The sequence below is a fragment of the Heteronotia binoei genome, chromosome 12 (genome assembly GCF_032191835.1).
Source record: "Heteronotia binoei isolate CCM8104 ecotype False Entrance Well chromosome 12, APGP_CSIRO_Hbin_v1, whole genome shotgun sequence".
Taxonomy (NCBI): domain Eukaryota; kingdom Metazoa; phylum Chordata; class Lepidosauria; order Squamata; family Gekkonidae; genus Heteronotia; species Heteronotia binoei.
The window spans coordinates 76,447,726-76,461,524 of NC_083234.1; the positions used below are offsets into that span (position 1 = coordinate 76,447,726).

General features: G+C 47.2%; 1 protein-coding gene across 1 annotated transcript in view; it reads left to right on the forward strand.

The window, feature by feature from the left end:
- The first annotated feature begins 444 nt into the window (after positions 1–444).
- Positions 445–13,799, forward strand: part of PRRX2 (paired related homeobox 2) — a 140,946-nt gene continuing 127,591 nt past the window's right edge. The window contains exon 1 of the mRNA XM_060250897.1: positions 445–703. Within this exon, the coding sequence (XP_060106880.1) occupies positions 445–703 (259 nt within the window). The remainder of the gene's footprint in view (positions 704–13,799) is intronic.

Sequence of the window (13,799 nt, forward strand, 5' to 3'; positions counted from 1 at the left end):
AGGGAGAGGAGGAGGGCGCGGGTTGGAGAGGTGGGAGCGAGTTTGGTCAATTTCAGCGGCGGGGCAATCTCGGTCAATCGCAGGCGCAGAGGGCGGGGAGAAACTTTTGTCAATTTCAAGAGCTCGGAGGCGCCAAGCGCGGCGGTGCCGAGAGAACTTTGCCGGAGCGGCGAAGTCGGCAGAAAGTTTGAGGGTCGCCCCCTCCGCGCCCCCCCGCCCCGTCCCAGACGTCAGCACGAGGCGGACCGAGGCCAGCTCTCTCGCTTTTTCCTCCCTGGGAGAGGCAGAAGGAGGAGGAGAAGGAGGGGGGGGGGGCGCGGAGGAAAGACACCCGAAGGGGGGTTTTTTGGAGGGGTGGGGCGGGGGGCTCGCGGGGGTGGGGTGGGGGGGGCGCCGCGGAAGCTGGAGGTGGGGGCGAGCCTGGAGTCCCCCCCGGGAGGAGGCATGGACGCGGGGGGGCCCGCCGCCTACGGCATGGACAAGCAGTTCGCCCCCAACCCGGTGCGGATTTTGGATCCTCCGGACAACCCGCAGGCCAGGAAGAACTTCAGCGTCAGCCACCTCCTGGACCTCGAGGAAGTCGCCGCCGGCATGAACGGAGCCCCGGAAGGCGGCGTCGCCGAGGCCAGGGAAGGCGGCAAGGGCGGCCCGGAGCCGTCGGGGGGCAGCAGCGGCAGCGAGGCTGGAGGCGCGCTCCAAGAAGGTGAGCGAGGGCGGGAGGTGGTCGGGCCTTGGGGTTCTGGCGGCCTCCGCGGTGCCCGGGGGGAGTCTTGGCTCGCCCTCGCCTAAGGCGTCGCCTCCGGGTCTGGGGAGCTCAGCCTGCAGGTCTTGAGGACTAGCGCCTTGCCCAGCCATCCCCGCGCTTGGGCGCTGGCCGCGGGGAGGAAGGAGGCCGGGCGAGACAAGGGTGGCCAAACCTGCTTAACGTAAGAGCAGCAGAGAACAAATGTCAGAGGTTTGAGAGCCGCAAGCCGCGAACGTCGCAGGTCTGAGCGCTGCAAGACAGGAAGGAAGGGAAAGTAGAAAGAAAGGGGGGGGAAAGAAAGCAAATAGATGGGGGGGGGGAGGGGAGGGAGGGGGAGATGGAAAGAAAGCAACTTTACTTTGACATGCATTCTCCAAGCTGCCGGCTGGCTTGGCTGGGAGAAGTGAATTAAAGAGAGACATGCCTTCTCCCAGCTGGGCGATGGGGCGGGGATGGGGGGGGGGGCTTTGAGAGCCCCACAATATGTGTGAAAGAGCCACATGTGAACCCCGAGCCGTCGGTTGGCCACTCCTGGTGCTGACAGACAGGTCCCCCAAACGCCAAGTGCTCCATGGTCCCGATCCTGGTTGTTAAGCTCTGCCCAGAGACTCCCCAGGAGGAGGTCGCTTTGGCTGGGTGCTTCTTACTGATCCAAAACCCGTGGCTGTGAATAGAGCCCAGCCCTGGCTGAACACAACTGGCACAGGCTTCGCTCTGTCCTTAGCAGAGAAGAGAGAGGAGAAGTTCTCCACAAGAACTGTTAGTGGGCATAATCCGGTCACCAGCTAGAACTGTTAAAACCAGGGTTCCCTCTAAGCTGAGTTAGTGTGAGCTAGCTCACAGATTTTTAGCCTCCAGCTCACACATTTCTTGTGTTAGCTCAGGAAGGATGACCCCAGAGCACACTCATTTGTGCAGCAGCTCACAACTTGAATGCCAGCAGCTCACAAAGTAGAATTTTTGCTCACAAGTCTGCAGTTTAGGGAAAACACTGGTTAAGACCCATTTTTATTAGCGGAAGAACAATACCTGTGTTATGCTTAATGCTAGACTCATCCTAATCTTAATGTTAATGATAATACTCACGATGGAGCTTGGCGTGAAATCCAGGGAAAGTTGGGGGCACTGAAGAACTTTTTTTTCAGAAATCACCCTCAAAGTGCTTTTTTTTTAATTTTTGGAAACTGATTTTATTTTGTATTTCCTGTTCAAAGACTCCCGTGGCGCTGTAAAGATTCACGCATTTATGACAAAAGGAAACAGGAGTCCGGGAAGTGGGGCGGGGGGGGGGGACTTCAGAGAGGCACAACATTTATTCCAGCATAAACTTCCACGCGCCAGAACTCACTTCATCAGGAGCGTGAAGCGCATATGCATTTCATCAGGCGCTGAAGCCCACGTCCATCAGGCCGCTAAATTCCTAGGAAAGGCCGCAAACGACGCTCCCTTCTCTGCCTTTCTGTTGTTTGCCAGATTTAAACTCCTTGGCCTTCACAGCTGTGAGCACCTTCCTGTATCTGATGGAATGAGCTCTAGCGCACAGAAAGCTTTGGCTGGGTTTTTTAAAAGAAAAATCACCTCTAAAAGTGCAACTGGTTTCTGTTTTCTTTTGGTGCAACAGACAGTTACTCGGGAATTAACATTTGTGGTAGTGTTTCGAGACCATGTGTTTCGAGACCATTTTTGAGACCCACGGCCTCAGGGTCTCAAAAGCTTACCCTGCAATAAATGTGTGATCTTTACAGTGCCTCTATCCCCTTCTGTTATCCGTAGGAATCCTGCCTCTGGGGAACATTTACTTCAACTAAAATGCCCAGTTCCAGCTCTCCTCCTAATCCCTAGCCTACATGAACCTTATTTCCACTGGATGTAAATATAGCGTATGAGATGCTCAGAGGCATTTGGGGGATCACATAGGGCAATGTCATAAGTGTTGCAAAAAAAATCGAGGCGCTCAATGCACCAGGGAAGCTGTTGCATTCAATGGCTCGCTCGAAATGGAACCCACTGAGAGGTCTTCCTCTGCCTCTTCCCACATGGCAGAGAGACTTACTCATTTGTAGGGTGTAATTCTGGAGGATCGTGGTTACTTACAGTTAGCTTTCGAGACCACAATGTGTATGTTGCAGGGTTGTAACACTTGCTTCTCCCATCTAGAAGATTACGGCTCTTCCCATTTCATGGGTGGGAGAACTAAGGTGGGGAGAGCGGCTTGCCAGAGATCCCTTTGTGGATCCCTGGGACTCGGGCACGTCTCCATTTAGGGCTGCTAACTTTTTGCTAGCCCTGCTACTGGGCCTAGTAACAGTCTGATCTGCAGGCGCTGCAAGTCTACCCATAATCTTTGCTACCTCTGTGCGTCAAAGTTGCAGATTGCCGCAGAGCACTGAAAGCCGGAAGACTTTTATTTTTATTTATGGAAAACCAAGTTGGTATCCTAGTTGGATTTCAGTTTGGAAATGCCTTTAGACATGAGCGTTAAGCAAGGCAACATTCTTCGAGCCGACTGGCTTTGGTAAAAGTCTGTGTGTCAGCTGTCGAGATAGAACAAGTTCTGTGTAGCTAAGCATTTGGTTGGCACGGCTAATGACAATCGCCTTCCGGACTGTGCTGCTCTCTTGCATCGATAGAATGATAGAAACCCACATGGTTTACAAATGGGGAAAATGCTGGGCTGAGACATAGATTTGAATCTTGCTGTCACCACGCAGCAGCTGAGCACTCCACAACAATTCAGAACCCTCATCTGTCAAACGGAGAGAATGTTGATCTGCTCCGTGGTGGTGGCATCACAAGGGGAGGGACAGTGGCTCAGTGGTAGAGCATCTGCTTGGAAAGCAGAAGGTCCCAGGTTCAATCCCCGGCATCTCCAACTAAAAAGGGTCCAGGCAAGTAGGCGTGAAAAACCTCAGCTTGAGACCCTGGAGAGCCGCTGCCAGTCTGAGTAGACAAGACTGGCTTTGATGGACCCAGGGTTTGGTTCAGTAGAAGGCAGCTTCATATGATGCTGGACATGAAAGGATTCCCTTTGATGATGAAGATGATGCAGCCTCTAGAAATTACATATGAGGATTGTGGGGGATGAATTCTATTAATGGAACTCGGGTGAGCTCAGCATTAGAGACTGAGATCCAGTAGAAAGGCTGGTTCATACACGGGTGGTGATGAGTGTAAAATCCGGTGATGGCTTGCATGTGCGAATGAGCTGTCAGCGATACGAGAGGGTGAGAGACAGGATTTGGAGTTGCCTACCACCTCTGTGCTCTGCTTGCAGCGTTTGCTTATGCTCAGGAGTCAAATGCAGAGAAATTAAGTATGCCAGGACTGGGCTACAGTCGTAATGAAATCAGGTCGTAGATAACAGTGAGGCAGATCAAAGGTGAGGGAAAGGCAAGGAAAGTCACATCTGGGGGGCGGAGAGCAAGACCACTTTTCACATGCCTGCAGAAATCTACCCCTGGGGTAGGTTGTCCGGGGTAAATGGCGACTGTTCCCTTATCCTTGACCCTGGATTTGGATTGTTCCTCTGTGCCAAACCCTGTTTGCTTCAAGGATGAAAGAGAAGCCTCCGTTTCCAGCTGAGCAAAAACAAGGCCCAGGGACTTTTTTGCACCATCTCCGACTGTGAGTTTAGCAAATGTTGTGCTAAATCATAAAGGGAAGAGCAAGCGAGGGCCCTGGGGAGAGGAGCAGGGATGTTAAAACCCCACAGTGGCAGGTGACGGGACTTGCTTCTTTACTTGAGGTGCTTTCACACACGCTGAATAATGTGCTCTTAATGCACTTTAGCCATTGTTCGCAAGTCGATTTTTTTTCCATTTAGCTCAGTAAACCCCCGTCGCAAAGCGCACCGAAAGCAGATTGAAAGTGCATTCTTCTGTATGTGTGAAAGCGGCATTGGTGGAAGCATCTGTGCAGTTGGCTGGCGTGTGGCGTTGATTGGAGTAAGGGGCGTTCTGCCCAAAAATGCAGAAAGGGCACAAGCAGCGAAGGTCGTTGTGTTGTCTGAATCTGACAAGTCCTTTGGGTCATCCTCAGAGGGTCTGATCCAGCTGACCCTGCAGGGTTGGAAAATCCATGAAGGTTTTGGGGGACCTGGTGAAACACAGGGCTGGTGGGGTTTGAGGAGGGCAGGAAGCTGAGTAGAGTATAACACAATAAAGCCCGCCCTCCGAAGCAGCCATTTTCTCCGGAAATTGGATTTCTGTCACCTGCAGATCGGTTGTAATACCCTCCAGGCCCCAACTGGTGGTTGGCAACCCTATCACAAGAGGCTCAGGGTTGACCAGTGATAGGGTCTTCTGCAGAAACACCCATCATGTGACCACTTTTCTATCTTTTAGATATCAGGTCCAGACTGTTTTCTCAAGCTTTCAAATGACTATTTCTGATCTATTTGCTGCTGTTAGTTCTACAGTCGGATTTCAGACTGACAGGCTATGATCTGCTTGCTGAAAGACACCTTGAAGGTATTAAAATAAGACACAATCAAATAAAAGTTCAATGGCATTCAGCACACCAGTGGGGGGGGGGGCGGGAAAGGCATGCGTGAGTTTATCTTCTGCTGGAAGACAAGACTGTGTCGTAGCTGCTCATGAACACCGTTGGCCTGCTTTCCTTTTAGATTTCTCTTCCAGCCTGCTGCTGTGCAGACTTTGTGCATTCAGCGATAGCGGTCTTTGCCTTTTGTTAGGATAAGACTAAAATAATCAAAGTAGGTGGAATAATTAGGCAGGGAAAGTCGCTCTCTAGGCTCAAATCCGCTGCCTCTCCCATTCCTCTCTGGACTTGCCTTTTCAGCGCATGTGGGGAACACTCCCAGCTAACATGAAAGACCTGTGTCTATTTGGCTTCCAAGATAACGCTACTGGGGGCCAGTTTCTTAGGAGCTCGCTAGACATCAGTCAGAACAGAAGGGACCTTTGCATTCCGATCCCGTCTGCTGATCCCGAAGACAACTGAAGAATATGTAGCCAGACAAATTTAACGTTGGCAAGCGTTTGGCATTCCATCTCTCTTGTAACATCTTACAGGATCAGCAATGGCTTAATATGTTAGAATGGAGATCTTGGGGTTCCTATAAGGACCTGGGGCTCATAAGTGACAATAATGCTTTTATATTGTATGTTATGCTACTTGCATACCTATAACCGTGGGGGGGGGGAGTCTCTTTGAAAAGCTGTTTATGTTGTCGGCTTCAATTCAGAGATCTAGCAAAGGTTTGAAGCATCTTCCGTTTTGGTGTAGCCAGCGTATTTCTAAAGCCTCGGTTAGAAGCCGGGAAGATTTTGGGATGCAGGGGTTTGTATTCGTCCTTGCCCCAAGCAAACATATTTTACTAGTAAGTGCAGCAAGTCAGAACCTACTTTCAAAACCGGGGATTGTGTTTTTAAAGAACGGGCCGTTCTCAGTTCTGTCGTTTGCAATGGCAAAGTGGCAGCGTGAACAGAAAATGTTCCCTTCAAGATGGGTTTTGGTTTGAAAGTGTCAAGCTCCGGATCGTCTGAAGTGATGTGTGATTATTTGCAATGACCGATGGCTTTGGATGCGCTACTGGAGAAGCAACTTTCAGTGAGAGACTGAACCTTTGTACAAGGGACAGACACCCCCGGGAGTGAAAACCTCATTTCTGGCTTGTTCTATCAGACTTAGATGGTGAGAGCAAATTATGCCTTATTACTCTGTGGTTCTTCATTTCTGTGGCTGTTTTCAGGTGGTGTGCGCATTCCTTTTGGTGTACGGTTAAGTGGCTTTTGAAATGGTTTGCATTTAATGTCGCCTGGAATCTTATTATGTTCTGTCATCGGACATGGGAGGGGAGGGGAAATAAAGGAGAACTTTAGAAGCAAGGATACAGGCCCTCTTCGCTGTTCAGCTTCCGGCAGGGTTTTAGAGAAGCCGTCACTTGCCGTACACAGCGACCACAGAGTGAATTCTGCACATATTTACTTATTAGTCAGTCCCACTGATGGGAACAATATGGACCCCGGCGCTCTACCTGAAAGGGGGCACCGTAAGGACATGGCTCTCCCATTCCTTTTATTGGCCTATGAAACTGAGCAGGGCTCTCTGGTATCCATTTCGATACAATCCAACCGACATTAATCACAACCGTGTCCCCTGGAAATCCAGATGACCTGGGCAAGCTGTAGCAACATCCTGGTCCCTTATTTTCAAATAGTCGTGCCTAATTTTCACTGGATCGTGCCCTTCATTTTAACAGGGTGCCATCAAGTTTGCCCAGATGGCAGTGGAATCTGTGGAGCCCCTGCTGTTGCTGTAGGCTCACAAAAGCACTCCCCGCCCCCCACAAACAGGGAATGGATGAAGATGTTTTCACACGCACACACACACCACAATGCAGCCAAGAATGTCTGCAATCCTGCAGGCAGGTATTGAAAAGAATGTGTGAGACACCTGGGTCATTTGGCTCTGGCTATTAAGAAACAAAGGCATCTCAACCTTTCTTTTTAAATTTCTAAAATTCTGTTTCCGCCTCCATCTCCATCAATGCCTGCATTTCTCCAAAACCAAAAGGACAGATGTTTTGCCGAACGGCACACCCCTTTTCCGACGATCGCTTCATAAGCCTGGCTCCATTCAGAAGGGAACCTTGCCTGCGTACGCTCTGGCCCGCCCGCCAGAAATTGGCTCTGTAAAAGATACCCCTTGCTTCTCCCCCCCCCCCCCCGCCTCGTTCATTCTGTAGCTGCAGCATTCCAGATGAATCACAACCGTCAGAAACACATCGAGACATCTTGTCGAGCAGAAACCGAAATTAAGATTCTGTTCGAAAGCACGGCACTGCCGCTTTGTGGGAAAAAGCGCAGTCGAAAGCCAAGCGGCGAGGAGCCGACTTCAAAGGCCCAGAAGTCCAGAAGTGATTTTAATGCCATAAACACTCAACGTGGGCTTTTGTGAGAGGGACAGCGAGGGGAGGGACCGATATCTGTATGCAATTATGCTTTTTCACTTTCCAAAATCATCCTCAAACTCGCCGTCAACCACGCCTGCCGGATCCGTTGTGTTAATTTCTCCCCCCTCCCCGCTTTGTGGGACGTTTCAAGGCCAAACCTGAACCTTTCCTTTTCTTTTGCAAAAAATCCAAAATAGGTTAGGAAGTTTTCTCAGAGGACTTGAAGTTTCGATTGGAGAGACAACAACCGCTTTCCCTCTCCGCTGGCAAAAAGACCATCTTCCATCTCTAGGCCTTCCCGGGTCAGAAAGGAAACAAAAATGAGTCGCTTCAAAAAGAGACCTTGTACACACCCAGAGAGAAGGGTCTTTGTTGGGGCCTTTTGTTAAAAAAGACTCAGTGTTCCCCTTCCTATTCTATCCTGATCAAGGCCTTGAAGATATCTCTGGAGCAAGCCATCCAAGTCCCACCATTCGTGTATGCTTTCTTCTGTTCTGCAGCACTGTCCTTAACAGGAAATTAAAAACTCACCTCGGTCTTCAAAAGAAGGGGCAACCCCCCTGCCCCCCACATTTGAGGCTGATGCATGCAAACCGCTGCCTTCTTACCCCCTTGGTCTTAACAGATTCCTGGGGTTCTGTATTTTCCCACATGCCTTTTACATCATAACTGAAGATTCAGAAGCCATTTGCCAAGAGAATGCAAGAAAAGTTTAAAGGAATTTGGTACGACCCTGAAGAACACCAATTAGAAATTGAGCCCCCTCGATCTCTGCTGCAAGGGGCTTTGGGGTAAACACCCAGAGGATTGAGCTGAGAGGCTTACTTCTGAGTAAGCGTCTTTGAATTTATATATATAAAATCTTTGCTATTTTGGTATTGGGTACATCCTAGCAGGGCCAGAATCTTAAACCTACTTACTTTAAAGATACATTTCATGAAAATCAAGAGTCACATATTTGTACTTAAAGCTTAGGATTGTTTTGCAGGCAAGAAGCACGATCTGAACCATGTTTATTCAGAAGCAGGGCAACGGTACTTACTCCTAAGCGTGCACAGGATTGCCTCCTTGGGCTGGAGACATGATACTTGGAAATATTTGGAGAAAAAGAAGATTCTCTTTGTCCCCTCTGGTCAAACAGGATTTGCAAGTTTTTGAAGCAGCACCGAAACCCACCCAACCTGTTTAACCAAAGGTGAAAGAAAATAAGTTGAAAGAAAAACTCTGGAAAATAAAAATAGAAGAAATTACCCTGCCACCCCTCCCCCCCAAAAAAATAAGCTGTTCCGTTCCGTGACATGAACAATTTGGACTGGCACCACGTATTCTGGGGAGAATTCCTACCAATCCCTTATTCAAATCAAAGCTCTGGGGGTGGAGGCAACATCTGGCTTTTTAGAATGCCTTTTAGGCCAGAATGGGCTTTGTGAATGCCTGCCGCACAGAAGCAGAAGGGAGTGATTTTAACATGAAAGATATTGAAAACGGATTTCAGTATCAATTAGGAATAAAACTGCTGTGAATCATGCTCTGTTGCTCAGAAAGACCCCTGGAATTCCACGGGGCTTCCTCCTAGGTAAACGCGTGGCACACTGGGGATTTTTCTTTGTGTTTCACAAACCATGTTCATCGCTGGAAAGAGAGCTCTGAGAGGGATGTTTTAACATTTAACAAGAGCAAGGAAAGCGTAAGGTTGAAGGCCCTCCAATTATTACATCCCAACTACTCAAAGCATACTTTAAATCTTAAAATATATATGTAAATACTTGATACCACTTTTCAGTGCAGGTGTTTTCAAAACCCACGTCCATAGAAAAGGCAAAACAAAGTGTCTTAAAACGTAACAGATGAAGAATGTACAACATTTCTTTTCTTGGATGTGAATCCCCTTCGCTCCAACACGGGTGACTTCCCAGAAAGTGTGCTTTGTAAACAGGCGCTCCTTGCCACTCCCTTTTCTTTTGTTGTTGTTCAGCCGCACAGTCGAGTCCGACTCTTTGCGACTCCATGGACAAAGTCACGCCAGGCCCTCCTGTCTTCCACCATCCTCCGAAGTCTGCTCAAATTCGTGTTTGTTACATCAGTAATGCTGTCCAGCCATCTCATGTTTTGCTGTCCCCGTCTTCTTTTGCCTTCTGTCTTCCCCAGCATCAGGGTCTTCTCCAGGGAGCGCTCCCTTCGCATTTGGTGGCCAAAGTATTTGAGCTTCAGCTTCAGCATCTGGCCTTCCAGGGAACAGTCAGGGTTGATTTCCCTCAGGACTGACTGATTTGATCTTCTTGCAGTCCAAGGGACTATCAAGAGTCTTCTCCAGCACCACAGCTCAAAAGCCCTTTTCTACATGGTGATGGAGAAGGAGGTCCTATCAAGTCCAAAGGGACGTCTGTCCAGGTATATGCACAGAGGATCGCAGCAGCAGCATTATGCCAGAAAGCACAAACATAATTGGTTTTCCAAACATTACTGTTAATAATAGAGATTAAAATTTAAATCACATGTCGAAAGAGAAGGAGGTGTTTAAAAACCTGAATGCTGAGGGGAGACAAGATAATTTTAAAGGCTTTGCCAAGCCTAGAAGGACCAGACTGCTACCTGCCCCTCCCTTAATCCAAGCCCACAAATAAACTTCATTGCAGGGTTATCCCCTTTTAACCAGCATATTATGGACCATTCAATCCTTCACCATCTGAATTGGGGTCATGGAGAGAAAGAGGATGTCAAAGGGCTTCTTCCGGCTATGGAATAGACAAGAGCGCAGTCAGGGCTTTTCTTGAGCAGGACTGCACAGGAACGCAGTTCCAGCTGGCTTGGCATTAGAGGGTGTGGCCTAACATGCAAATGAGTTCCTGGGCACAATTATTTTGACAAAAACAAGCCCTGGGCACAATTATTGTGATTCTTACATAAGGTGTTGGAAAAACAGGGGCCAGTGGCCGCATGGTTGATAGCCCGTTCCCAAAATGCATATGGGGTGTCAAGAACTGGATCCAGGCCTGACCTTATACACGCAGGGTTGACAACTCAAGGTTGGACAGTTGCCAGAGATTTGGGGATGGAGTTTGGGGGGGGGGACTTAAGCGGGGGTACCATGTTATGGTGTCTATCCTCGAAAGCAGTCGTTTTCACTAGAGGAGATGGTCTCTGAGGTCAGAAGTGTTGGATATTATAATTCCACATGCAAGAGGATCTGGGAGGGAAAAGGTTAAGAGAATTCTCTCTCACTGGGATACACTTGGCAGTTGCCTTCCCCTCTCATTGGTTAGATACTGAGCCTCTTTGGCCGTCGCTTGCCTTTTGTTTCATCTTGTATTGGCCCCTTTTCTATTTCTTTCCTGGTCTTGGAGCTGTAGCAGGTTTACCTTTTTGAAATTAATCTGTTCACAGTAAGTTAAATCAGGGCAATTTTTTTTTTGCGCAGGAACGCACAGGGACGCAGTTCCGGCTGGCTTGGTGTCAGGGGTATGGCCAAATATGCAAATTAGTCCCTGCTGGGCTTTTTCTACAAAACAGCCCTATGTAAAACAATGGTGCTATCAGGGGGTATGGCCTAATATGCAAATGAGTTCCTGCTGGACTTGTTATACAAACAAAGCCCTGAGTTCAATGTACCTACTTGAATACGTAGGTATTTTTGTAAATAAGACTTATTTCTCTTGTTACTATTGGAGTCAGATCATCTTTGTAATTTGTTCGAGCAGTATTTTCCCCTTAACCAGGAAACATGGAGGATCAGGGATATTGTGTAAAGCTTCTGTGCTTTCAAAAAAAATTTTTTTTTTTAGATTTAACCCAATACAAAGACCAGTTGTTATTCCTGGAGATCTCTGGGACTCACCTGGCAGATGGCGGCCCTAATTTAGACACATAGACCTAGTTAGATCCTCTAATGCCATGGCAAGCAGACTTCCACCCATCAAACTCCCAAGCCTGAGTTATTTTGGAGTTATTAATCTCAAAAGCAGTTTCCGGGATGGGCATAGTTGGATCAAGGCCATGGCCTTGGGTGGGAAGGAGTTAAATGCTTCCCTTCCACTCGTAAATGCTGTTGCCTTTATAGCAGTCACTGTCCAGACTGATTAGTAGGTGGAAAAGACAGGTAAGAAGTCAAGCACTGATCTTTCCCCCAACTTGACCAACAGCCGCTTAATAGAGGTGTGGAGCGTTGGGTTGCTCTGTCCCCCCCCCCCCGGTCATTGGTGGAGGGTAGGGTTGCCAAATCCAGGTTGGGAAACTCCAGGATATTTGGGGATGGAGCCTGGGGAGGACAGAGATCTCACTCAGTGAGGTACAATGCCACAGAGTCCACCCTCCAAAGCCGCCATTCTCTCCAGAGGAACTGATCTCTGTAGTTTGGAAGTGAGCTGTAATTCTGGGGAATCCCCAGGTCCCACCTGGAGACTGGCATCCATAGCTGATGGATTATTATTGGGAAAAGAGCATTGGCAGAAATCATGTCTTCTTGGCATTGCTTTCAAATCCTACTTTTTGACAATATTAAAAATCCACAAGGGATTCAGTCATAGATCTCCCATGTAACACCTAATTTGACCCCCAGTTCCAAACAAGCGTTAGCGTCTAGCCAGGGCACAGCACAATAGCTGTGGATAAGGCCTCAGGTGAGGGCATTTCATGGGATATTTAATTTCTCGTTCCACAGCAAATCCCCATGTTGATTTTTTGGGGGGCTTTACAAATATATATTTATTTATTTTTTTAGAAAATAGAATAATAATACAAAGAAGATACAGAAAGAAAAAAAAGGGGGGATTATACGACATAATTATGCATGCCGAGGACAATCATATTTAACAGAATATATGAGACAGAAGATATCCGTCTCCAACATCCCCTTCATCATAATGATTAAGATATCATCTATAAAATTCAATAGTCCTTACTTCTGTTGGGGTACATTTCTATTCAACATTTTACATTTCAAACTTCATAAAAATGTCTGTTTTGCAACTACATCATTGATTTCTTCATTATTACAACGAAGGGCATACTCACTATTAATTTTTGCAGCTGTATAATCTATCTCGTAATAAGGAAATTAGAAAAAGATGCTCTCCCCAAAGTCCCCTTCCTTACACGCATTTATATCCAGGATATTACATTTAAAACAGATTCTTATTCTGCTTCTCTCTCAATAACATATATTTGTATCTAATGTTCTAAACTGCTTCTCATTCTTAATCTGTCTCCTGCTTGCGTAGTACCCGTAGTGCACACCCCTTCTCGCTTCAAGAGCCGTAACTGAAATTGACCTGTTGCTCAAATAGATTGTTAATGTTGCCATTAGCAAGTTTGTTTTTCCAGTCTTCTAAGTGTGGAAACTCCCAGTCTTAGTTTCATCTCTTCCTTCCTTCCTCAAAGCGAACTCACAAACCTTCACTCTCTTGCTGTTTTTTTTTCTTTGTATTGACTTAAAAATATATATAATGATAAAATAATATATAATTTACATTATTTGTAGTCCTTTCTCACAGGGACTCAAGGCGGATTATTTTTCTGTTTGGAACTGGGGACCAAATAAGGTTTTGCAGGGAAAATCCATGAGTGGTACAATTGATGCAACAAACAAATATGTCCTTTTGGTGTGTATGTGTGTGTGGGGTCTTTTATGGGGCTAAAGCCCACCGATACAGAAGCACCTGGGTTAGTAAATCAGCGGGTTAATCAGTACATTTAGTGCGATAGTAAAGCAGATCTGCTCCATGAACAGAGACAAAAAAAAAATGAAGTTGTTTGTACATCACTGTTTCTATTTCTAATTTGTACATCACTCTTTCTTCTGGGGCATGGTTTCTTCAAAGCAACATTAGTTTTTGGGTTTTTTTAAGCATACTGACTTTCCTTTTTGCAGCTTCCAGAAGCTTCACTCCTCCCTCCACTCACCCACAAACAAACAATAAACACAATTACTTGAAATATTCACAGACATATAATTCTGCCTTCATGAAAAAATTATGGACAAAATTCATCAGTCGTGTTTGGTGTGTATTATGGCTGGAGCTCTTGAACAAGGGACAATCCATAAAAATTACAACCAGAGGAAAAGGCCTCTTGTCTTCACTTATGCATTAGTTTCATGCGTGCAGGTTTACTTTCTCCACAACAAGCACCACTGGGAAAGAG